Source organism: Equus caballus, chromosome 16 (assembly GCF_041296265.1).
Source record: "Equus caballus isolate H_3958 breed thoroughbred chromosome 16, TB-T2T, whole genome shotgun sequence".
NCBI lineage: Eukaryota > Metazoa > Chordata > Mammalia > Perissodactyla > Equidae > Equus > Equus caballus.
The window spans coordinates 63,828,285-63,853,730 of record NC_091699.1 but is presented as its reverse complement, the minus strand read 5'-3'; the positions used below and the strand labels follow the sequence as shown (position 1 = coordinate 63,853,730).

Here is a 25,446-nt window from a genome sequence, read left to right as displayed (position 1 = left end):
GACACTATAAAAAGGGTGTGAAACGCTTGAGCTTTTGAGACAATAGCAGCTATTCATATATGATGATCATAAGTATTCATTAGGTCATGCATACTTTGGTTTAATGCCAACAGGAATGCTGTTTACTTATTTATATATTACATAGCTTCTTGGGTCATGACAATGATTATTAATGATAGATTGAAAAAAACTTGATTCCATTTTGGGGAGAGGAAAGTAGCGCCAGTCTCTTAAACTCTTCTAAATGATATTTTGTAAAATAAAGTACTTAAAATAATATATATTTTTTAAATTGACAGAAAGAAAACCAATGTTACCTCAGTAAAAAAATTAAAGGGCCAGCCTAGTGGCGTAGGGTTAAGTTTGTGCACTCTACTTCGGTGGCCTGGGGTTTGCAGGTTCGGATCCTGGGCGGCTCATCAAGCCATGCTGTGGCGGTATCCCACATACAAAATAGAGGAAGATTGGCACAGATGTTGGCTCAGAAACAATCTTCCTCACCAAAAAATAAGAAGAATTTTTTTTAAATGGCAGAATTTTTGTGATTTATAATGTATGATTAACCATCAAATATGTATCAAATAGAACAGTCAGTTCAAGATTCTGTTCTTAAAATAAGTTCACTTAAAACTTCACTAAAAATATGTTATCTATATATTTATGTTTAAAGTACTTAATGGTAGTAGTAAATTATCCTTGTTTTCTATTTTGTCTTTATAGCATATAGCACTTTCTACATTGTGGGTTTAATATTATCCATGCAGATACCGTTTGTGGGATTCCAGCCAATCAGAACAAGTGAACATATGGCAGCTGCAGGTATGAAAAAATATTTATTTTCCTTCTTCTAAAGAATATATGAATGTGTGACTGGCCAGTCTTCAAGGGAATGAAGTGTTTTTTTGGTTTTAATTTTCATCTTACTGGTTCTAAAACATCATCACTATAAAATAAGAATATCATAGAGTTTTATTTAGAGTTTCTGATATTGTGTTCCCAAAAGTGTCTATCTTCCCAGCCACTGCTGTTTTGAAAAGGAGAACATGCATTTTTGGCACAATCCGTGTTATTTGCAAATACTAAGTAACATTTACTTTGTATAAACAAACACTAAACAGTGGTGTATCTGTACACTGAGTTATGTACCACTGAGTTTCCATTTCAGCAAATTTAAATGGAACATTTCATTTTTATGTCCCTTACATCTCACTAAAATATTTTATTTATATTCACTAACTGGAATTAATGGCTTTTATGTTGTTAAAAAGTCATATCATTTCCTTCCATGTAAGCAGAGTACTTCGCCATTATTAATCTGGGTCACAATTAACAAGATAATGGGAGATCTTAGAGATTCTCAACGCAAGCTCCATGACCTGTAGGAAGTCCATTGGTATTATTTTATTTGTAATGTTTTATGAATATCAGTATATTTAACTTTCTGAGATGATGTTCTGTAGCTTTTATCAGATTCTCAGAATCTTGAACTCCCTCCCCCAAGAAAGTTAAGAACCCCCCACCTTACTGTTACATAGCACTTTAAAATCTGTGAAATACTTTTACTTACATTTATAATTTGATGTTAGGGGCCAGCCCCATGGCCTAGTAGTTAAGTTCAGCATGTTCTACTTCAGTGTCTTGGGTTTAGTTCCCAGGAGTGACAGCAACCCACATACAAAATAGAGGAAGATACGCACAGATGTTAGCTCAGGGCGCATCTTCCTCAGCAAAAAAAAAATATATATATATAAAATTTGATGTTATAAAATTACCGAGTAGTAATTTGAGAGTGAGAGAAATGTGTATTCAGTTTTGAGTATAGTCATGTATAGCAATGTTTGTGTAGACACACAGTCACTTGACTCTATGCGTATGTGTTGTTATATTTCTTAAAATCTAAATCTTTAATGATGCTTATTTAACCATTCTAAAATGAACTTTTAAAAATAACCCTTATGACTGAATTTTTTTAAGCAAAAAGTCAGTTTTCCAGATGGGATAGGATACTCATTTCTTTGTTTAGTTTTAAACGTAGTGCTTTTGTGTTGTGTTCTGTACACTTTGACAATTACTTTTCACTATTACTACTTTAATTTTATTTATCTTAGCACTCACCCTTATATTTACTAATTTAGCATCTTGTATAATAGGTGTGTAATTAAGGTCACATTCCTCACTCAATTATAAACAGTAACTATATATCAAGATTCTCCTGATCCAAGTAATATGTATCCTTCAGTAAATCTCAGGATTGTTTTTTAATGACGTTTGTATTCCTCTCCCCTCCAGAAAACATCACTAAAATCTGGAAAAGGGAGGAGTTTAATGTGCTAAATAGGCTCCAGTTATTGATTGAAGTGGGATTTTTCTTGCCTGGTCCATGTATGGGAAGTCTGATCATTTCAGAAAAAATGTGTAACAGAATTTTTTGGATTTATTAATTGGTTAACTATCATTTGACAAGGAAAATGTCGGTTAGATGAAATGACTAGTCGTGGATATGACTGGTACAGGGTATTAAGAAGCTCTTCCAAATTAACGTTTTTAAATGTCCTTGGCAAAGTGCTTTGTTGATTATTTATTTGACCCTTTTCTTTAATTAGGTGTCTTTGCATTGCTGCAAGCTTATGCTTTCTTGCAGTATCTGAGAGACCGACTAACAAAACAAGAGTTCCAGACCCTTTTCTTTTTGGGTGTATCACTAGCTGCAGGTGCTGTCTTCCTTAGTGTCATCTATTTGACTTATACAGGTAGGTGTCATCACCTGTAAGATGTGAATCTTGTCTCCAGATTATTCAAAATGGTAATTCTTTTGCAAATTTTGTACATGTTCCATTTACCCTAGCAGGTCAAATACTATGGTTGTATTCTTTACAAAAAATATAAAAATAATAGTCATAGGTTCTTAAATCTGAATAGCACTACAAATTGTGATTTCTTTTTATTTTAACAGTATCTTAATTTTTCTGCTTCAGAATCTGATAAATTCACTTTCAAGCACCCTCTTGATAGATGAATAGGCCCAAACTGTATAAAATTAAAAGCTTCCAGTGTTAACCTATTGCATGCTTGCTCTCTCGTGTGCATACACTCTTTCTCTCTCTCTCCTACTTTTAAACCATCAACCAAATCAGTTTCAATCTGCTTCTGTGTTCTGACTGTTAGTCTGTTATCCTGACTTCACTTCACTTATCCTGACCTCTAGTCCCTAGAAACAAGTCAAATTCTTCCTAAAGGTATTCCATCTGTCAAATTAATGTACCAGCCTAGCTCATAAAATTATGAAGAATTAATTGACAGGAGTAAAAGGGCATGAATGTTTAAAATCATCTTTGTAATTTATCCAAATTTGGCATACTGGATTTGATAATTTAGACACCTCCCCCCTTTTTAAATTATCCAATGCTGTGTTAATGTCTTTGCTTTATTTTAGTAGTCAACTAGAAGTTTAAGAGAGAACTGGAAAACTTTCTACAGTTTTATCTATCAACTTATGTTTCTCTGGAAATATAATCTCTGTGGATATTTGGATTTTTTGATCACTGATTTTATCTGACAGCCAGCTTTGTGAAATATGTTGTCACCTACAAAAGAAAACTGAAATTCTCTGAATATTAGTTTAAATTAATCAATAATAATCAGTAAGCATAAAACCAATGTAACAATAAAAAGGCAAATTAATTTCCTTTGCATTTTTCCTTCCAAGGTTACATTGCACCATGGAGTGGCAGGTTTTATTCATTATGGGACACTGGGTAAGTGCAGTTATTTGCCCTCGTATTATATTAAAATGCTCTTTTTTTCTCTTCTTGTCAGCATCTCCGTCAATACTTGAGCAATCTTTCTAAAGTACCTAGTTTATACTAGTTTAGTAAATGTTGAATACCTTATGGTTTTTCTTTGTTACAATGCCTGTTTGGAATGAACCTTTAGTATGATATATAGGTCCTATTTTTGTTCTACATGGACAACTCCTTATTTTAGTTTTGTTTGACAAAACATTTAAGGTAGTGTTTGTGTTATTTTAATGCTTGACTTTTGTTTTTACCAATGTATTCAAAGTTTTCATCTTTTAGTAATACTTAATTTTTAATCACTAAGGATGGGTGTTATATTGTAAAACCATACACTGTAGATATGAAGAAAAAATTTAACTTGTTTTCTAATACCACTCTAAGTTCTTCGGGATTTTTAATCTGTCAAATATGCTAGAAAATATTTGTTTCATTTTTTTGAGTGCTATTATAAAATGAGTTAATTTTTAAAAATGGTTTTAAATTACCTAGTTCAATAAAACTTTTTGTCTCTTAAAATGTTTTCCTAAGGATAAGAAACTATCTGTTGATAATTTACCTCTCTCACCTGTTTCTGCTGTTCTATCTTCTTTGTTACTCCCTATCTGGCCCAATAAAAAAACCCATCACAATTTATTGAATGGGCCTGCCTTTTGATGTGATACCAAAACGGTTTATGTTCAGGTCTAACTAAAGGGCATAAGCAAATTATGTATGAATGACTGAAACTAACATTTAGACACAGACTTCAAGAGATCAGCCTGTGGATCACCAGAGAGTTTGAGGGAAAACCCCAGTTGTAGACAGTTATTCTGATTAGGCTAAATTACTAGGTTAAATTTTTGTCAGTCTTACTTTACTCTTGCTTTCTAAACTTTAATTGACTGCTTTGGAATCTCAGGGCATTTCAGGAATAATTTGTCCTGTCCTTTCCATTTTCCTCACCTGCCTCCGTGCCATCTCCTTTTTAAGAAAAATATTGTGGCAGCATAATATCTTGTTAGATAAGGTATTTCTACTAGTAGTAAGTCCAAAAGGTAATCAAACTCATTGATGCAGATGTAGGAGATGCTAAGTTAAACTGCAGAACAAATTCCTATTTGACCAAAGATTTTTGTATTAAAGGTCAGAGCCAACACTTTTTTATAACTGGCCTTAGATAATTCTCCCAATTTTCAGGAGAGCATATTGGTTTTAGGTTTACCAAGGTGGAGCAGATTTATTTCCAATATAGCAGGTTACATTGGAATGTACTTTTAAGTGATAAGGGGTGGGAAATAGGAACCATATCTGCAATCAAAATTCTTCTAAAAGAAACAACTGTTTTATCATTTTCATTTTAAATAATATTAACTTTTTAAATACCAGGTATGCAAAAATACACATTCCAATTATTGCATCCGTGTCTGAGCATCAACCTACAACTTGGGTGTCTTTCTTCTTTGATCTACATATTCTTGTATGTACCTTCCCAGCAGGCCTGTGGTTCTGCATTAAAAATATCAACGATGAAAGAGTATTTGGTAAGAGATTTTTTAATAAAACTGTGATTTGGAACAATTTATTTTCATTATTGAGATTATCACTTCAAAGTTTTGTTTTTCTTTGCTTGACTCTATGCATATTCAAGATGTTTCCTCTTATTTTGCATAAATGCCTAATCAAGAAAAACTCAGCAATTTTGTATTGTATATACTCTAATTATATATATATATATAGCTTTTAATTTAGTACTTGTATAGAAATTTTTAATTCAATTTATTATGGTTTTTGAGAAGTTAATGTTGTCATTGTCTGTGGCTGAGAATTGGAAATTATAACTTTATTCACCTTATAGTCTTGACTTCACTTTCTAAGTTAGATTTGATTAAGTAGGAAGAAGTTTGCATCCATCGTCCAAATTTCAGTGCAAAGTATATTTTGTAATGAAATAAGAATCACCTTTAAGTAAACACCCTTTCACTGAGAGATTTGTGTATATTTCCAACTAACAAGACTTAGAAATACGAACTATTTTAAAGCCAAGTGTTTAGGATCTAACATTCAAAATATAAATGGACAATATAAGCAGATACCAACAACTTCTACATGATTCAATTATCACAAGAAGTATGCTGTGGCTGTTTTGCATGTGATAAAACCTGAAACTGAAAAAAGTTGTGTAACATGCACCGGGTCACACAAGCAAACAATTTGTAGTACCAGGACTTGAACTTGTACAAATATGGGGCCTGGACCATTAGGGACACTCAAAGTATTATTCCAGAGTAAAGTCAGGAGAGAAAATAAAGTCCCTGCATGGGTCCTAACTGAAGGACTCATTCTCCTCTGGTTTATATAGATCAGTGGACTCTGGATAAGGCCATGTTAGTACTGCATCATTCAAAAAGATTTGGCTTAAACACACTGTCCACCTAATGGCTCAGCAATCCTAATTCTAGGTGAATACCCAAAAAGAAATGAATGCGTATGTCCAACAAAGGACATATTTAAGAATGCACCTAGCAACTTCATCCATAATAGCTCTGAATTAGAAACATTCCAAAGGTTATCAGCAGAATAGATAAATATAAATTTTGATGTATTTGTACAATAGCAATTAATAAAAGAATAGCGTGGATAAATAAAAGAAGCCAGTACAAAAGAGAACACTTTGTGTAATTTCATTTGTATGAAAGTTCAAGAATAAGGAAAACTAAATTAATGCTTTAGAAGTCCAAATAGTGTTTACCTTTTTTATAGGGGGGAGAACAGTTATTGACTGGGAAGAGGAGGTATAAAAATGTTCTGTATTTTGATATGGGTAGTAAATACATAGATGTGTGCATATATAAAAATTCATTGAGCTATACACAAGAATATGGTATAATGTATTTTGTGGTCAGGAAAAAAAGTTTTTGATTAGCTTCAAATGAGATAGGAGTTCAAATGACACATTGACTTTGTAAAGTCATATAGCCTTCAACCAGAAATGGTAGCGCCTTTTCCTGTGGTTAGCATAGTGTCTGGAAGGCTTTGGCTGTTTGAAATTACTTTCAGTTCTTTTTTAAAAAGCAGCCCCAAGGGTGTAGTAGTTCAGCACTCTCCACTTTGGCAACCTGGGTTTGGTTCCCAGGTGCAGACCTACACCACTCCTGGCCATGCTGGGGCAGTGACCCACATACAAAATAGGGGAAGATTGGCAACAGATATGAGCTCAGGGCGAATCTTCCTCAGCAAAAAAAAAAAGGCTCTTGGCAGTAACTACAGTTTCCTCCTTTGGTTAATAAATTATATTCTTCTCATCTCATTCTTACTTTAATGCGGGTTTTATGCCAGATATTGGCATTGTCTTTTCATAGACTTTGATTCTGTAAACTTACTGTGCCTAATGATATAATTTGCCAAATATGTTTTCATCCATCAGCTATGGATTTTCTAATATGTGATGCTGTTGACAAATAATGAATTCTTATTCCTCATAATAACTACAATTAAATTTGAATCATGATACATTTCTCTAAACAACAGTTTGTGTGTAGTGATTATTTAGTTTACGTAGTCAACACTAGTTATAATTTCTATATGACTATTAAATCAATTGGTCAGTATTATTAATTTAAAACAGCTCTTTTTTGAGACTTTTGTCTGTTTTTAGATTTGGTTTATAATATGTTAAATTTTTAGTTCAGTTGCCTGTGAACGTTTTCTTTTCTGAAGTGTTATAAGAGAACTTGTCTTTGCAGTTGCTTTGTATGCAATCAGCGCTGTCTACTTTGCTGGAGTGATGGTGCGGCTGATGTTGACTTTGACTCCAGTCGTCTGTATGCTGTCTGCAATTGCCTTCTCAAATGTTTTTGAGCACTATTTGGGGGATGACATGAAAAGGGAAAACCCACCTGTGGAGGACAGCAGTGATGAGGATGACAAAAGAAACCCAGGAAATTTGTATGATAAGGTGGGAAATCTGAAGTAAGGCCTTTAAAAATTTTATGTACTTTATTTTTTCCTCCACAATAAGAACCATACATATTAATAAATGTGTTTAAAGAAAGATTTAGACAAACTGTGACATTTCTAGTTGGTCTATACTATTTGCCTCAAATTTGAAGTTGGGTCTTTTAGCTCAGAGTAAGAAAGTAGAATATAATCAGAGAAGGAATTCTCATTTGTTTTTGGTCAAGTTTTATGTAAAACCCCTGTAATTACATAAAACTTAGCACTATAGCCATTCTGAAACCATGTGCCCAAGTGCTTATCCTTGAGGTCCATATTTAGTGTAAACTTTTTCAGTATTTGGTTGATTGAATAGTAAAATAAAGGGAATAAAGTGCCTTTAAAAATGAAGCCTCCAATTTGTTAGCAAAAGGGGGCTGGCCGATAGAATGTAATTCGCTTTTAACCTGCAACAGCAGGATTATATTTGGTGAAACACAGAAAAGACTTGAAAGAATTAGAGCACTTGTCTTGAATGACATATTAAATTTTACTATTTAACTGGGTTTTTAAATACCAGTAAGCAATGAAACTTCCTAGTTTAAGTATTAACTTTGAAATTCTTTCTTTCCTTACTATAGGTCCAATATAATTCATACAGATTTGTGTTAATAAAGCACATACTTTCTGTTGTGTCTGTAGTAGTTATTTGTTTTGTGGTTTCTTAACTAGCCTTGCAGTTTAGAACGTATGACTCTATTCTCTTCTCTCTTCCAGTTTTTGGTAGGCTTTTTTGTTGTTTTCAAAAATGTAATCTTAACAGGTCTATTGGTTTTGGGGTTTGGAAATTGGAAGACTGATTCTGATAATGCAATTTTTTCCTATGCTAAAGTCCTACATGGGTCTGGTTTATAGCTGGACATTGCCATTTTCAGGATGAGGAATTCAGATTTTATAAGAAAAGACTGCCACAATGAGGGCATTTGGTTATCTCCGTTGTATTTACATAAAACAAAAGGACAACTGGGTGTGAAAGCAGCTTCTTACTGCAGATATTTTGCTCTGTGACTAGCTCCTGGATTGGATATAGTCCCAGGAAGCCTTCTCAGTCACATTTGACTTTAGAATCTACCTTGATAAATTTTAGAAAACATTGTATCACTGACACAAGAATACTCAAAGAATAAATTGATAGATTAACATTCTCCCAACTTTTCACCTTGAGTGTCTTAATGAAGCAAGTTAAATGATGAATTTATCTAACCAGTTTTTTATATCTTCAGGCAGGTAAAGTGAGGAAACATGTAACTGAACAGGAAAAAACTGAAGAGGGATTAGGTCCTAATATAAAAAGCATTGTCACCATGTTGATGCTGATGCTATTGATGATGTTTGCAGTCCACTGTACCTGGGTCACAAGCAATGCCTACTCCAGTCCAAGTGTAGTCTTGGCCTCTTACAATCATGATGGGTAAGAAAATAACTTGGTTACAAAAGGATTTTATAGCTATTCTTTTTTTCTGTCTCAAAACATACAATTCAAAGATAGGTGTTTTTGAGGCTCTGCATATGAATCTACCATGTTTTTCATATGGCCTCTTCCTCGCCCAGCCCCTTTGGTTGAAGTGGGTAATAATCATTGTATTTCATGCTCTTTTCCAGAATATCTTTACATCATAACATATACATCATTTTTTCTCGAAGTGTGGTCCTTGGACACAGGGCATCATCATTACCAGGAAACTTGTTAGAAATGCAAATTGTAGACACTCCACCTAAACCTATTGAATCAGGAACTTGAGGTTGGGGCTCAGCAATCTGTGGTTTAATAAGCCCTGCAGGTGATGGAGCTAAAATTTAAGAACAGCTCATTTATATATTGCCTCTCCACTCTCCCACCCCAGCTTCTGCTTTAACTTGGGTGTTTGTTTGACTTACAGAATATCAGGCCCCACCCCAGAACTGCTAAACCAGAATTTGCTTTTTTATAAGATAACCAGGTGATTTGTGTGCATATTAAACTTTAAGAAGCATTAGTCTAGCTCTTCATTGATCCCCGACCCCATCGTTGAGGCTTTTAACTACCATCCTTAAAATGTGAAATTATTCAATGCTTTAGCACCTCAAGATTTTAAGTTACCCTCTTCACATTTAGAAGCTATCATTTAAAAGACTATTGTGATTCTTTTCAGCACCAGGAATATCTTAGATGATTTTAGAGAAGCTTACTTTTGGCTAAGGCAAAATACAGATGAACATGCCCGAGTGATGTCTTGGTGGGATTATGGCTATCAGATAGCTGGAATGGCTAATAGAACTACTTTGGTGGATAATAACACCTGGAATAACAGCCACATAGCACTGGTAAGAATTTGATAAACAAAAGATCAAAAATTATAAATCTTTTACTATTTAGGAATCAGGTTTCACTTGTGATTAAGTAAGAAAAATGTGGATAAAACTCCTCTTTGCTTGCTGAATTCTCAAAATGCATCTTTACACGTTTATTCAATCAAGTGAGTTCAAGCTATGCTTATTTATTTTGTTTTTAAGAATGGTATTTATTTATTTATCATTCAGAATTGTAGGCTGATTTCTGGCAGATCTTGTGATTTTTATTTAGCTCTCTGGAGAATTAGGCAAAATTGGAAACTTTTAGAATACTGTGTTTGACTTGTATTTTCCATTTTATAAATTAAGATAACTATTTGGAAATATGTAAAGCAAATGCACTGTATTTTATAGATATGCAGATTATGTTCACCTTAACTATTAAATGACTAGTTTGCATAAATTAAGGTAATCACCTCAATGTTCTTTAAAGATTTAAATAGATAACTAGAGTTAACCAAATGAATTCTATTTGTATTAGTGTTGTAGGTAATCTGTCTGGTAGACTGAGGAGAATATATTTGTGCTAGCCAGATCACTGATCATCTCTGGCCTGAAGTTGGAGAAATTCTACTTCTTTTAATCCTGCTGCTTTTGTATTAAGAGGTTAATTTCATGAAACTTAATTATTAGCAAAATATTAGATGTATTCTGATTTTGACATTTCTGCTATAACTGGTTGTAGTAAGTAGGATGCTTAAAAATTTCAGTGAATTTGTTGAATTCATAGCAAATCATTTCTCTGAAAAGAATCCCATGTTAAATCAGAGTCTTGAGATGCATTCCGTCTTAAGGTAAAAATGTACATTCATTTTTGGTTTTAGTGTATTGTGGGACTAAGTACACATATTCTCATTTTTTTATTCTGTAGGTGGGAAAAGCTATGTCTTCAAATGAAACAGCAGCCTATAAAATCATGAGGAGTCTGGATGTAGATTATGTTTTGGTTATTTTTGGAGGGGTTATTGGCTATTCTGGTGATGACATCAACAAGTTTCTCTGGATGGTTAGGATAGCTGAAGGGGAACATCCAAAAGACATTCGGGTAAGAAACTAGATCGTTCCAGGTGTGTGAGAGACAGCTCGCAGTGTCTAAGTAACTCTCTTATCTTGCTAATTGCATTGTATTCATTTTCATCATCCTGTCTCCTACATTAGTCCCTCACTCTGACTTTCCTATTTATTAAAGATACTATAAGCATTTTCCCAGGTTTAAAACTTTTGAAACTCATACCTGATACTTCTGTTCTCCCCTATGAAGCAATCGTTTGTCAAGACTCTTGCTTTTACTCCTTCACAGCCTCTCACTTCAGCCCTTTCTTTCCATTCCCATTGCTTCCACTCTAGTACTGACCCTTACGATCATAAACCTGAAACAGGACAGTAACCTTGAAATTGCTATCTTTGCCTTAGTCTTGTTCCCTCTCCCAGTCTAACATGATGTTGATCATGGCACTTTACAGCCTGAAAAACTTGAATAGATTAAGGAAAAGGGCCTTGAAACCAGACAGACGAGTTAAAACCAAAACCCTCCCACTGTCAGCTTGGTGCTATGGACCAAGTTATTTTTGGCCAGTCAGCATTATGTGCTTTGAGCACTAGGTCTTATTCTAGGTTCCGGGTTTTAATGATGAGTAAGGCAGCCTCAGATTATCACTAATGGGGATGCCAGGAATAGTTTATTTGTAGTGCTGTTATAAGAATTTGTAGTAATATAGATGAAGCTTCAGCTTACTGGCTGGTACGAAATAACCTCTGTAATGAAGTATTGGTATAAAATCCAAACTTCTTAGCTCGGAATGCAAACCCCTTAATACTTTGCTTTCCTTTGCTGGCCTTTTGTCTCTCTTATTTACAACTTTTTTCCACTCTGTCAGTCTGCTCTAGCCAGTGAAGCTCGCCTTGTTTCTTCCTTGACTCATCTGACATGTGTGTTTACACTCTAATCTTTCTTGGAATACCTTCTTAGCACAGATTTGTCCCCTCTCCAGAAGCCCTTCTCTGGTGCGTCCATGTCTGCACTCATCATCGAATCGTACACAACTTGTTTTGTAGGTAGATTGTGTAGTCTTTCTCCCACTCAGTTGCGAGCTCATTGAGGATGGACACCCAGCTTTCTAGTTTACATGATGAAGACACAAAAGATGAAAGATTCACTGCTGATCCAGAATAAAAGAACCTTTTAGGAAAATGTATGCATATGTGTTGTGTGACAGGGACAAAGTAGCGTAGAGCCCAGATTTTCTGTTCAGATGTAAATGCTGTGACATTTTCCCTTAACTGTGATTAATGAACATTATTTCCTTGTATTAAATTAATCTTAGTATTCCCAGTATATGATTTTCATTTGTGGCTTTGTTTTAGCAGTGTTAAAATTGTAACATGTAATAGATCCAAATATATGCTTTGAACATTTATATGATTAGAAACCCTAAATGTCTGTACTTTTTCAAATCAGTGTTTTTAAACTTGGTGAATAGGTAATATATTTGCATGGTTCAAAAAATGAAATATAAATATATGGGGGCCAGCCCGGTGTTGTTGTCGTTAAGTTTATACACTCTGCTTCGGCAACCTGGGGTTTACAAAATACAGGAAGATGGGCACCAATGTTAGCTCAGAGCCAATCTTCGTCACCGAAAAAAAAAAATTTAATTAATTAAAAAAATAAATAAATATACAGTAGAAGTTTCCCCCCTCCTCCTAAGAAAAGAAAAAAGGCCATGGTACTCATCATTTTCTTCAGATTCTTATTCAAGCAGATAACTAGTAGCAAAAGAAACATCCTTTTATTGCATTTTTCACTAGATTATATATCTTGGAGATCTTTCCATATTAGAATATAGAGAGTCTTCTTCATTTTTTTTTTTTTTTACAACTGCACAGTGTGTTCCATTTTGTGTGCAAAATGATTTATTTAACTTGTCCCTACTGATGGATGTTTAGGTTGTTTCCAGTTTTAGTCTCTGCAGTAAATAACTTTCTATACTGATTATTTTGCCCATGTACAAGTATCTCTGTAGGATAAATTCCCAGACAAAGAATTTCTATCTATAGTGTCAAATTGGCCCTCTTTAGAGGTTAGTTTATAAAGTTGATGAGATCACAATAAAAATTACTACAAAAAAAAGGAGGGGGCGGCTGGCCCCGTGGCCGAGTGGTTAAGTTGCTCCGCTTCGGTGGCCCAGGGTTTTGCCAGTTCGGATCCTGGGTGTAGACATGGCACTGCTCATCAGGCCATGCTGAGGCGGCGTCAACAACTAGAAGGACCCACAACTAAAAATATACAACTGTGTACGGGGGGCACTTTGGGGAGAAAAAAGAAAAATAAAATCTAAAAAAAAAAAATTACTACAGAACTTTTCTAAATAGTCCCCTCTCCAACTAAAGAATTGATTTTAGAGTTCATATGGAAAAATAAAGAATAACATTTAAGAAAACTCTGAAAAGGAGTAATGGAGGTGAAGATGTAGCAATTGGAGAGAGCCAGTCTGCTTGGTATTAGATGATGGTGTTGATATTATTCTTTTTTAATTATTGAGGTTTTCTAACATGATTTAAAACCTGGTAGGATTAACTGCCCTCGCTGACTCCCAACAAAAGACTGCTGTTCTTTTCTATCTTAGGCACTCGTGTTTATTTTTATAAATGATTTCAGGCTCAACTTTAAAAAACATTCATAATGGTTTTATGGGCTTTTTTAGGTATCACATTAAGTTTATAAGTTAATCTTCTGATTCCATATTTTTTTTGAGATGTAACTAAATAGGTCTTTATGAAGATACCTCAAAGCTGGTTCTTATGCGGGAATGAAAAGGGGCACCTGTAGCTTTGAATGTGTTAAATTGAACTGACACAGAAACTTCTGGTTTCTTTCTTGTAGGAAAGTGACTATTTCACCCCACAAGGAGAATTCCGTGTAGACAAAGCAGGATCCCCAACTTTGTTGAATTGCCTTATGTATAAAATGTCATACTACAGATTTGGAGAAATGCAGGTTAGTTACATCAGTTTTTTTAATAATCTATTCAAAAAACTTTTGTAAAAGTAGTTTTGTTTGCCTCTAGAAAACAAGATAATGATGTTCTGGTTGCACTCTAAAGAAAAATGTGCTTATCTAAAGATTCCCCCTGCCTAGTTAAATTTAGATATCTGAAACGTCTATGTGAAAAATTAGGAAAAAAATTTTAGATCAAAGATTTTTTTCCAAAATATTAATTAACACTAGGCTCAAATCCAACCTTTGCCTGCCGTGCCACCTTTGACTTCATGCTTTTGGAAGACGTTATTCTCCAGGGGAGAGGTTTTCCCAGCTAGGAAATAGTGTGATCTTAAGTAGGTTACTTTGCTGCTTGGTAGGGAAAAGCCTGAAATTAAAGAGTTGAGTTATATAGTCACTTCAGATATTCACTCTTTCCCTATTCTCCATCACTACAGATAGCTAGGACTATCTGGGTCAGAGTTTCCTAGAAAATTAGAATGATGTGGTACAGAAGCTTAAGGGTCCACAAGATGAGTGAATGTGCAAAGAGGCATTTTGGCAAAAAGAACAGACAGTGGGCTTACTATCATAGTACCTGGGATTTGGATCTGCTCTGTCAAGCCATGTAACCCTTGGACAAGTCACATCCTCCATAGACTTGTTTTTTTCTCTTTATATAATAGGGGCTGGACTGATGACTTGAATTCTAAGGTTCTTTATAGCTCTTAGATTGTGTGACTATAATACTAAATTATGCCTTCATACTAAGATTCAGTGAAAACTGCCTGATTGCATATTGCCTGCTGGTTAAGTTGATACTAGAAGGCAGAGGAAAACTTGCTTGTTTAATTTTATGTAAATACCAGGGATCAAGATAATGTTTCATCATTATTCATTTGTAATTACTCTGTAGATGGCTTTAAAAAAATACACAATAATTTTTACTAGTAGATTTAGGTTTTTGTTTGTGTTTTGATTTTTTTGAAAGCCACTGCCCAGTCTCTAAACTCATGCTAAGAAAGAAGTACTTAAACCATAATAATTAGGTACCTCAGAAAATGGGTCAAGGGTTTGTTTCTGTGTTCACTAATGATAGCATCGAAAGACCTTTTTTCCTGTTTTTTATAGGAGTTTTAAGCCATGCTTCTAGTATGTATTTATTTTGATGCCTTCCCTACTCAAGACTAATATATGTTTAAAACATGAAGTATAACTTTTATTGTACAGATATGCAAGAACGAGTTATTCCCTCATTGGAGTAGATTAGGTTTTTATTTTTGTTTTGAAGTTGAATTCAATTAAGTTCTGCTTGTGTGTTAACATAAACTTAGTCTGAGAATTTCTTAAAGTCTTCTCCCCTCTCCTCCTTTTTTCCTTTTATCCTGGTGGAGGATGCAGGAACAGATTTCCTCTGCTATCCAAAAGTAGAGCATTGCTGTGACAGCTTTTGTAAGCCAAAATGGTGTAAAGCAAAGATGCAGTTACCACTTAGGTGGGAAAATTTTTTGAACATTCCCAGACCCAAAAAATAACCTACCAAATCATACCAAATAACACATAAAACCTAAAATAACACTGACATATAGCAAAAGCAGGAATGACCTGGTAAATACACAGCCTAAGTGAAGTAGAAATAATGTACGTACGGTGTAGTTTCACACTCTAGAATCAGGAAGACAGCAAGCACCCTGGAAGGCCGAGAGGTGGTGGTGGCGGTGGTGGTGTCTGAGGCTGAGTAGTCAGAGGATGGGGTGGTGGGAGGTACAGGGGACTAGGGTGTAGGAGAGAGAGGAGGAGGGGCATCTGTTAGTACGTTATTGTTGTCTGACTCCATCAGAGCAGGCAGGTCACTAATGTCTACACCTTCTTCTATATCTGCCTGCCTTCATGTTGAAGGTCCAGGTTAGTCATCTCTGTAACTGAAGTGGAAGGCTTGAAATACGACAGTATGCTTAAGTTACTTAGTCTCTATAACTTGCTGCAAAAAAACTGCTGAACCCCATTTTCACTTTTTGCTTTTCCATGAAAGCAAAAATCCTCTTCAGGTTTCTTTCGGTTGGTATAGGTCTTCCATAAAAGCAAAGTGGCGTAAAGAGAATTTTTGGATAGCTGGGGAAACCTGTAATTTTAAAAATAAATAAAGGGGCCGGCCCCGTGGCTGAGTGGTTAAGTTCCCGCGCTCCACTGCAGCAGCCCAGGGTTTTGCCAGTTTGAATCCTGGGTGCAGACATGGCACCGCTCATCAGGCCATGCTGAGGTGGCATCCCACATGCCACAACTAGAAGGACCTACAGCTAGAAATACACAACTATGTACCAGGGGGCTTTGGGAGAAAAAGGAAAAATAAAAGAAATCTTTTAAAAAAATAAATAAATAAATAGGGGCTGGCCTCGTGGCCAAGTGGTTAAGTTCGTGCACTCCGCTGCAGGCGGCCCAGTGTTTCGTTGGTTCAAATCCTGGGCTCGGACATGGCACTGCTCATCAGACACGCTGAGGCAGCATCCCACATGCCACAACTAGCAGGACCCACAACGAAGAATATACAACTATGTACTGGGAGGCTTTGGGGAGAAAAAGGAAAAAAATAAAATCTTTAAATAAATAAATAAATAAATAAATAAAAACTTTAGCAATGAACGCTATAGAGTAAAAGATATGGAAACAATGGAGGAGAGTTCTCAACCACCAATCTAAGAAACTGTTTCCCTAAAGAAACGGTATTTGGGCTGAGACCAAAGGATAGAAAGGAGCAAGCGTGCAAAAGAGCCAAATGAAGCACTTTCAGGCTCAGAGAATAGATAGTGCAAGGCCCTGAGGCAGAAAAGAAGTCGCTTCTGTGTGTTCTCTCTCTGTACTTATAAAAAGGGCTTTGATGGATTTTGGTTTGCTGTGTTGGTTTTTTAACGCTTGCAGGCTGCTCATAAACTTTAAGGGTTCGGTGAAATTCTAATTGTGATGTATTTAGTTTCTCTCTTCCTGATTTCTTCCTATATCTAGTTAACAGCATATGAGAATTGTTATGGTATATTACTCTGATTCTGTTTTCCTAGTTTAAAGAGAATTTTACTCTGATGATAACATTTACTTCCTTCTAATACTTAATGATATGGCTAACATCCAATACTAATGTCACTTTTGCAGCTGGATTTTCGTACACCCCCAGGTTTTGACCGAACACGTAATGCTGAGATTGGAAACAAGGACATTAAATTCAAGCATTTGGAGGAGGCCTTTACATCAGAACACTGGCTTGTAAGGATATATAAAGTGAAAGCACCTGATAACAGGGAGACACTAGACCACAAACCTCGAGTCACCAACATTTTCCCAAAACAGAAGTATTTGTCAAAGAAGGTGGGTGCCAGGTGAAGTCAATGTCTATAAAAGGGTAACTCAAGGTTGGTTGGTTTGTCTGAAAAATAATTACTAAAATTTGCTAATAAATTTCCATTTACCAGATCTGTAAAGATGATGGCTTTTATACAAAGTAAATATCAAGCTGTCCTGCTAGGGGCATTCTTTTCAAGCTGAGCACTCAGATATCCCAAGCAGCAACTTTTTCTGGATAGCATATAGTAGTTATTGGTGAACCAAGTTGAGATTTCCTGGCTTTAGTTTGCACCTTCCCATTAATAAGACTTATTCATAAAGTAAGATGTGACTGTGGCCATCACTTTCTGTGAAAAGTAAAAATGCCAAATACTGAAGTAATGCCATTGTGATTGAAAAATGCCATTCCTCATCTTTTGGTCAAAGCAAATGTATACTACATTTTCATGTTCCATTCTTAGTATGATGTTACTGTATTATTCATTGAATAAAGAATAGGTTTGAATAAAAAAAATCATTTATCTTAAGATAATTATTTTTAAATGTAATTATCATGACAGAGCTTGTAGGCAGGAATTATGATGATGAGACTGTTGCAGTCCTTTTGTATAAATATTTAATAAGATGTGAAGTATTTTATTGGAAGTCATTATTGCTCACTTAAGCCAAATAGATCTAATCTTTGCTATAAAAGACTACTAAAAATGAATATTTATATAGGTTGCCCTCTGTGGAAGATGAAAAATAATGAGCAGTCAGATGAAATATTAAGGTTGTATTACAAGGTACTACCATTAAAATACTAATAATTATTAGAACAATTTCAGTCTTAAGTCTTGAGAGATGCTTGTTTACATTGCTTGGATTAGTTATTTTAAATCATTGAAGCAATTGTCTTATCTATTTGCATTACTTAAAGTATACTTCAAGTATATTCAGAATACAGATTATTTCAGTTTGTACTATAAAAGTGCTGAATATTAGCTGTATGATATGTAAATATAAACTTTTTAAATGAATACTTTCTGTGCCAGATATGAAATTCCCGTATCTAGACTGATGTATTGAAATATGTAGAGCTGACACTCTTTCTGTGGGTCATATCAGATTCACTTACCAGTCTTTATATCAAATGACAGATCAAATGATCTGGTTTCTCACAGGCCATATAGTGGGAGAAACTGGTGAGTCACATCAGTGCAGGAGTCAAAGCAAATGCTGCTAATCGCAAGGCAGTTACTCCTAAGATATCTAAGCCCAGTGAACGTCTACCTTTTCTGAAAAACAATGCCATTGAACTTACTGATTATAGTGAGTTTTCTTACTGACCTCTTTTGTCTTCCCATCATTTCCCTAAAATAAATAAGCGAATGGATAATTAAAATGAGTCTATCTTGAATGCCCACAATATATATTCTAGTAGCCAACAACATGGATTTTGAATTTCTGGTTTACATGGCTTTATAATCTCTCTTTTGTACTAGCACCAGAGGAATGCTTTTTGTTTCTTTATTTGGTTTCCTCTCCCTACCCTGGTTTTTAGTTTAGCAAGTGAGGGGGTATGAGACAGCAGGCATTCTGGGAGTTTTTCCTGCCACTGCAAAGAAGACATGACTAAAGCCCTAGGAATTGTAGTCCAGAGCTGCCAAAATTGGCTCACTGCCCGTAGAGAAAAACACCCTTAGAGACTAGTAACATACTTGTATAGACCTGGGGCATTTTACAATATCTCATAGAAAAATTTTCATGTTAGAAATCTGTAGGTAATGATGATAAAGACACTAACTCCTTGATCTCGTTTGAATTTTTAAAAATTGTGTCCTCTGAAATTTTTTACTTTTTGCCTTAATAAAATAAGTTAATAATAAGGTAACATATATTGTGGACAAGTTAGCAGTAACTAATTTTTGTAACTTTAAGAAGGATTGCATTTTGCCTTGTATTCTTGTCCCTGTTAGAAAAAATTATAAAGTGCTTTAAACTGAACATCATAAATAAATGTGCACGATGGAGCATTTATTCTAAGATTCTGAAACCTCCTCCAAGAGTTGTATTTAAATGTGAAAATTGAATTGAGTGGTCAATCTCCTGAATCTTCAGCCTCTGCTAACCCAGTGCTTTGATGGTGCATTAAATTGCTTGTTTCCAAAAAATACTTCCTTTCTTCACTATATGTCGGATTGGCAGACACATTGTGTCTGTATGATTTATCTTGTAGGATTCTAACACAGCAAACATTTTTGCAGCAATTTCTACCACTGCATTTGTAGTAATTTTGCTTCTTATACTAGAAAACATCTGTTGAAAGTATTTTAGTGGGATCCTGAACTGTTAAGAAAAATGTGTTATTTTTAAAAGATCTATGAAACTCAAGGAATGTTGGGCTTTTTTCTTGATGTTTGGTTTTTGTTTTGTTTTTCATTTTTAGATACTTATTTTCCTACCTAAATTGGAGAATGTGCCAAGTAATTTTATTTCTCTTTCATGTGTGTAGAATAGGTACAATCATCTTCATTTTACAGATAAGAAAACTGGGACCCCCAAAGTTACCAATTTGTTATTTCTGACATACAGCTAATTCTTGGAAGCTAAACTAGGAGCAGCATTAATATTTTCTTATTTCTTAGTCTAATGTTATTTTCTATCATGCCTGGACATGTGAGTAATTATTCCAGCTAAGCATTTATTGATTGAGAGGGGAGGTGGGGGTTCATTCACCTAATGGTGCAGAATATATGATACGCATTTGAGGAATGCTTTGGTAGTTCTTTGACCTTAAAGCTAGGGATCTAGTCCAGTTCATTTTGGATCTCTTCGTGTCCTCTCCGTAGAAGAGTTAGTGATGCTCATTGACTATTCAAGGAGTCCAGCCATAGGAAGAGCTAAGGGCTTATTAAGACAGTCTTTATCAATCACAGTGCAGTAAACTGTGTGTGTTTATATTTTTTTAATTTGTAGGAAACCACTAACAACATGTGTTCTCTTTTCTTTTTAGACTACAAAAAGGAAGCGTGGCTACATTAAAAATAAGCTAGTTTTTAAGAAAGGCAAGAAAATATCTAAGAAGACTGTTTAAATACACTGTTCTGGTTCCTGACTTGAAGCAGTTGTCCTTGTGAGAACCAGTCTTTGCCTTTAGCTCATGTCATGTTTCACAGCGACAGAGGGTACAGAACCATCACTGGTCCAGGTTAATGTACAAAATTTTCTGGCGATGCCTGATTTAAAAAATAAAATTGGCTTATTGAGAACAGCTGTTTTCAATTTGTAATGTGAAGCAAGACAGAGCACTGCTGTAAATGTCTAACAGCAGATTTTTTTTATTGGTACATATTATCCTTCAAATCTGAGAATTTGGACTAATTGCACCAAAGAACCCTCTAATTTGGTCCCTGGCACATGCATACTTGTCAATGTTTTTGTTCTTTTACAAGACCTGCATTTTATTTGAACTACCCAAATAGCAATATGTAAAATACAAATGACAAATGTGATGCGAGCTTCTTGAACCAGTAAACTAGTACAGGTCTGAGAAAGAGGTATTAGAAAAGTAACTATACTTCCTTGAACTATATTTATTTTCATGTTTCTCCAATGCAAAGAATGTTTCATCAAATGTACATTTTCTGTTGCTTACCATTTGCTCTAAGAAGAAGCTGCTGTTTCAGAGATAGACCTCTGAGTAACTAATCGATTCAAGTAGTTATGTTGACACATTATTGCTGCTGTCAGCAGTTGTTTTCACCAGGTACTTACAGAGCAGATCTCATATGTTCTTCATTCAAGGGCTAAATTTATATCCTTTGGCAATCATGGCAACTGCACAGAACGTTGCTTACTAGAATGAAGTTTGGTATCTTAGTACTGAGGTTAGCACTATGTTTACATGCAAAAGATTAAGGAAAAAACCCTTAAAGTGGACAGGTATCCAAAGTTCATTTTCTGTGACTCTTCAAAATGACAAAGGATTTGTAAACTTCGCCTGCATTTCTCTCATTTTATAACAGTTTCATCCGTCACAATGATTGTCCTCCACTCCATATTTTTTTAATCCCTTAAGCATTTGATGAAACACTCTTTAATGCTATATGCATTTTCTTACTTTCATTAAAAATGTGACAATTGTCAAAAAATGCACTAAAATATAAATGGAGATTGAACATGTTCACTTTCCAGCTTATAGGCAACTTTATATAGACTTGAAAATTTTCTCCAGTTGTTTAGTAAAAGTGAAAGAGAGTTTTCCTGCCACAGGATATGACTTTTTTTTATATAAACAAGCATAACTTACACCACTGCTTTTGGTGGAAAAGTGCAGAATAGTATGTACCTTTTATGAAGAAAAGTGTAATTTACGATATTCAGTGAGAATGTTACTGCTGATTTTCTTTTCCAAAGTGTAGAATATTCTTTGATTTATAAAATTCCTTTTTGACCCAGATGATGGTTCTTTTACAGACCAATAAAATGGCTGAACATTTTCACAAATAAAGTGTAACTAAATCTGGATTTCTGATACCTTGTTATTTGGGGGATTTTATTTTACTTTGTTGCTTTAAAATTCAATGCAGAGAAGTTGTTGACTGTAGGGGAAATAAAGTTAATTCAAATTTTGTGTTAATTGTTGTCTTTTATGAATCTTTTATTTTTGAAAGGAGTTACAGAGTACTGAATGTATACTTCCTTCTTTGTTCACTCTTACAAAGGTTTTAGAGAATATGTGTAGAAAAGAAGTGCTAGATTAGTTCAACTTAGACCTACTATTTTATTTTGCCTTCTCTCTACCCCAGAATGAAATCTCATTTTGACTTTTTATGGGTGAGTGAGGGAGAAGACACCTAGCCAAATAGGAATTTTATCTCCATTTAAATGAGGATAGTACTCTAACAAAAGCCCTGTTCCGGAAAGTTCTGGTATTTAATCAGTTATCTTCATTGTAGAATTTTCTCATTAAGAGCAGGAATGATCCCTCACCTTTCTTAGTTTTAGGAAACATTTTGGTTCAGTAGATTGCCTTAATAAAACGCTGTATTTGTAACCACATTTGTGGTTTTTGTTGTAGGAAAAAAAAGTGAAATTATAGTAGTTTAAATACATTGGAATATAGGATAATTGTCTCAGAATAATCTTTACATCTTTAAATTTATTTCATGTGTGATCACTGACACTGTACATCACAGAGGGAGGTATTAAAGATCATGACCTTGAAGTTTTAGACTATAAAACAGCTTTTGGGTTTGTTCCGTATCTTAGAATTGAACAAAACTGAGTGCTCTGTAGTATAAATAAGACAGTGAGGCAGCAAGTCCAAAGATAAAATTCAGTTTTCGGACTTACGTTGTTACCTACTTGAGTTTGCATTTGTAGCGTTTTGACTTCATTTGAGTCTGTAAGCTATGACCAAGAGGCCAGAGGTCTAGATAGTATAAAAGCGTCCTGTAGAGTGTTAGTGTGTCCATAGCTAAGCAACCATAAGATCATGAAATCTGGAGCAACTGTACCTTTTTTTTAATTGTGGTAAAATATATATAACATAAGATTCACCACCTTAACCATTTTTAAGTGCACAGTTTAGTCGTGTTGAGTATGTTCACATTGTTATGCAACCAATCTCCCCAGTTCTCTTCATCTGGCTCGAACTGCTGCTTCTTGATGTGGGTTTTGTCCGACATCTGTCTTGCTGCCCATAATCCTCAGTTGAGGAGTAATGAATAAATGGAGAGCTCAACAGCAGTCTGCAACTGAGACAGTAGGAAATTGAGACAGCAACAAGTAAAGAAATGTCATAATGTCTAATTTTTCTTTTTTTTTTTTAAAGATTTTATTTTTCCTTTTTCTCCCCAAAGCCCCCCAGTACATAGTTGTATATTCTTCGTTGTGGGTCCTTCTAGTTGTGGCATGTGGGACGCTGCCTCAGCGTGGTTTGATGAGCAATGCCATGTCCACGCCCAGGATTCGAACCAACGAAACACTGGGCCACCTGCAGCGAGCGCGCAAACTTAACCACTCGGCCCCGGGGCCAGCCCCTCTAATTTTTCTTTGAAAGTAAACTTTTTTTAATTATGAAATGTAACACAAAGAAGAACACAAAAATGACACTTTGGTGAATTACCACAAAACAAGCAACTTTGTAACCACAGCCCAGGTCCAGAGAACAGAACACTGCCAGTACTCCAGAAGCTTCCTCATGCCCCCTTCCAGTCACTGGCCTGTCCCCCTTCCTCTTCAGAAGGTAATCACTCTATTAGTTTTTATGGTAATTATTTTGATTTCTGATTTTAACAATTCAGTATTTCTCTCTAAACATAATGTTTAATTGCACCTATTCTTTGAGCAATATAAATGGAATCAAAGTATGTATTTTTTTGTATCTAGCTGCTGCTCAGTTTTTGTGAAATGCATCCAGAATGTTGCATGCCGCTGTAAGTTTATTTTCATTGTATTACATAGTATTCCCTTATCTCACACACACACACACACACACACCCCTTCCCATTCCCATTCTATTGTTGGTGGATATTTACATTGTTTCCAGTTTGAGGATGTTACAAATAATGCTGTAGGAATATTCTTTTACATCTTTCTCGGAGCTTATGTGTATACATTTTTGTGGGTATTTACCTGATAAAGTAGAATTGCTGAGTGGGATGTGAAGGTCCTTACTACTCCCACATTGTAATCAGCCCTTGCCAGTCTTTTTAATTTGGCCTGTCTGGTGGGTGAACAGTGATTTCTCATCGTGTTTAATTTGCCTTTTCCAGGTTGCTAATGAGGTTAATCATTTGGAAATCCCCTTTTTAATAAGGTTTTGGTTCCAGTCTCTTTTTCTTTTTTTAATTTTTATTATATCAGTAGGAATTCTTTATATATCTTGTATATAAGCCTTGCATCATTTGTGTTACAGACTGCCTAGGAATTCATTATTTTAATGTGGTCCTTTCAATCTTCTGTGTGCCTATAGCTTTTTATGCCCTGTTTAAAAAGTCTATTCCTAACCCAAGATGTGAAGATGATAGTCTACTATTCTTTCCCAGAAAATTTTTTGTTTTATCTTTTATACTTAGCTTTGCAGTCTGCCTGGAATTCATTTGTTGAGTACGGTGTGAATCATTTTTTGTTTTGTTTTGTTTTTTGCGTATGTATACCTAATTATCTGTGTAGCATTTATTGGAAAGACTATCCTTTTTCCTACAGCTCTGCAATACTCCTTTGGCAGTAAATCAAGTGTCCATATGAGTATATTCTCCGATTCTATGTCATAGTCCAGAGAGTTCTTACCTTTGTGTGTTGACTAAGTATAGCTTTAAGATAATTAAGATAATTAAGATATGGGAAAGCAAGTCCCTCTCCCATCCCCACCTTGTTCTTTAAATTTGTCTTAGCTGGTTATCGCCCTTTGCTTTTTTATATAAATTTTAGAACCAGGTTGTTAAGTAACACCAAAAAAAGACAAAGCTTGTCGCGCTTTTGATTGGGCATTTTTAACCTTTCAAGTCTTTTTTCTATTAATGTGACATATCCTTCAATTTATATAGGTCTAAGTCATCTTTAATCTCTGTTTTATAGTTTTTAAATCTTGCACATTTTCATAAGTTTTATTACAAGGTATATGTTACTTTTTGGTAAATACTGTCTTAAATTTTATTTTCCAATTGTCAGTATAGAGAAAGTTGGTTTTATGTTGAAATTGTACTCAACTATTAAATTCATTCTAACTATTTATTCAGATTATCTTTTATTATAAACATATGCCATCATAATCTGAGAGTAATGGCAGTTTTATTTCTCCCTTTCAAATGGTTATATATATAATTTTCTCGCTTTTGCTGCACTAGTTGGGACCTCCAGTATAGTACTGCATGGAAAAGGTAACATCCGTGTCTTGTTCCCTATCTCACACAGGAAATTTTTGATGTCTCTCCTTTATGTTTACTGTAGATATTCTGTAGATATCTTTGATCAGATTGAGAACATATTTTTCCCAGTTTTCTATGAGTTTTTATGATGAGTTTTGGTTTATCAAGTGTTTTTTTC

At 34.8% G+C, this 25,446-nt stretch overlaps 1 protein-coding gene across 2 annotated transcripts in view; it reads left to right on the top strand.

Moving 5' to 3' along the window:
• Positions 1–22,033, top strand: part of STT3B (STT3 oligosaccharyltransferase complex catalytic subunit B) — a 112,137-nt gene extending 90,104 nt beyond the window's left edge. The window contains exons 6-17 of one of the 2 annotated variants that reach the window (XM_023620807.2): positions 721–819; positions 2,604–2,750; positions 3,707–3,755; positions 5,163–5,317; positions 7,520–7,731; positions 8,993–9,180; positions 9,902–10,073; positions 10,972–11,145; positions 13,984–14,097; positions 17,224–17,436; positions 18,133–18,197; positions 20,408–22,033. In XM_023620807.2, coding sequence (XP_023476575.1) covers positions 721–819; positions 2,604–2,750; positions 3,707–3,755; positions 5,163–5,317; positions 7,520–7,731; positions 8,993–9,180; positions 9,902–10,073; positions 10,972–11,145; positions 13,984–14,097; positions 17,224–17,436; positions 18,133–18,153 — 1,544 coding nt within the window. In that variant the 3' untranslated portion in view covers positions 18,154–18,197; positions 20,408–22,033. The remainder of the gene's footprint in view (positions 1–720; positions 820–2,603; positions 2,751–3,706; positions 3,756–5,162; positions 5,318–7,519; positions 7,732–8,992; positions 9,181–9,901; positions 10,074–10,971; positions 11,146–13,983; positions 14,098–17,223; positions 17,437–18,132; positions 18,198–20,407) is intronic. The other variant, XM_023620806.2, reaches the window with a different exon arrangement.
• The last annotated feature ends 3,413 nt before the right edge of the window (positions 22,034–25,446 follow it).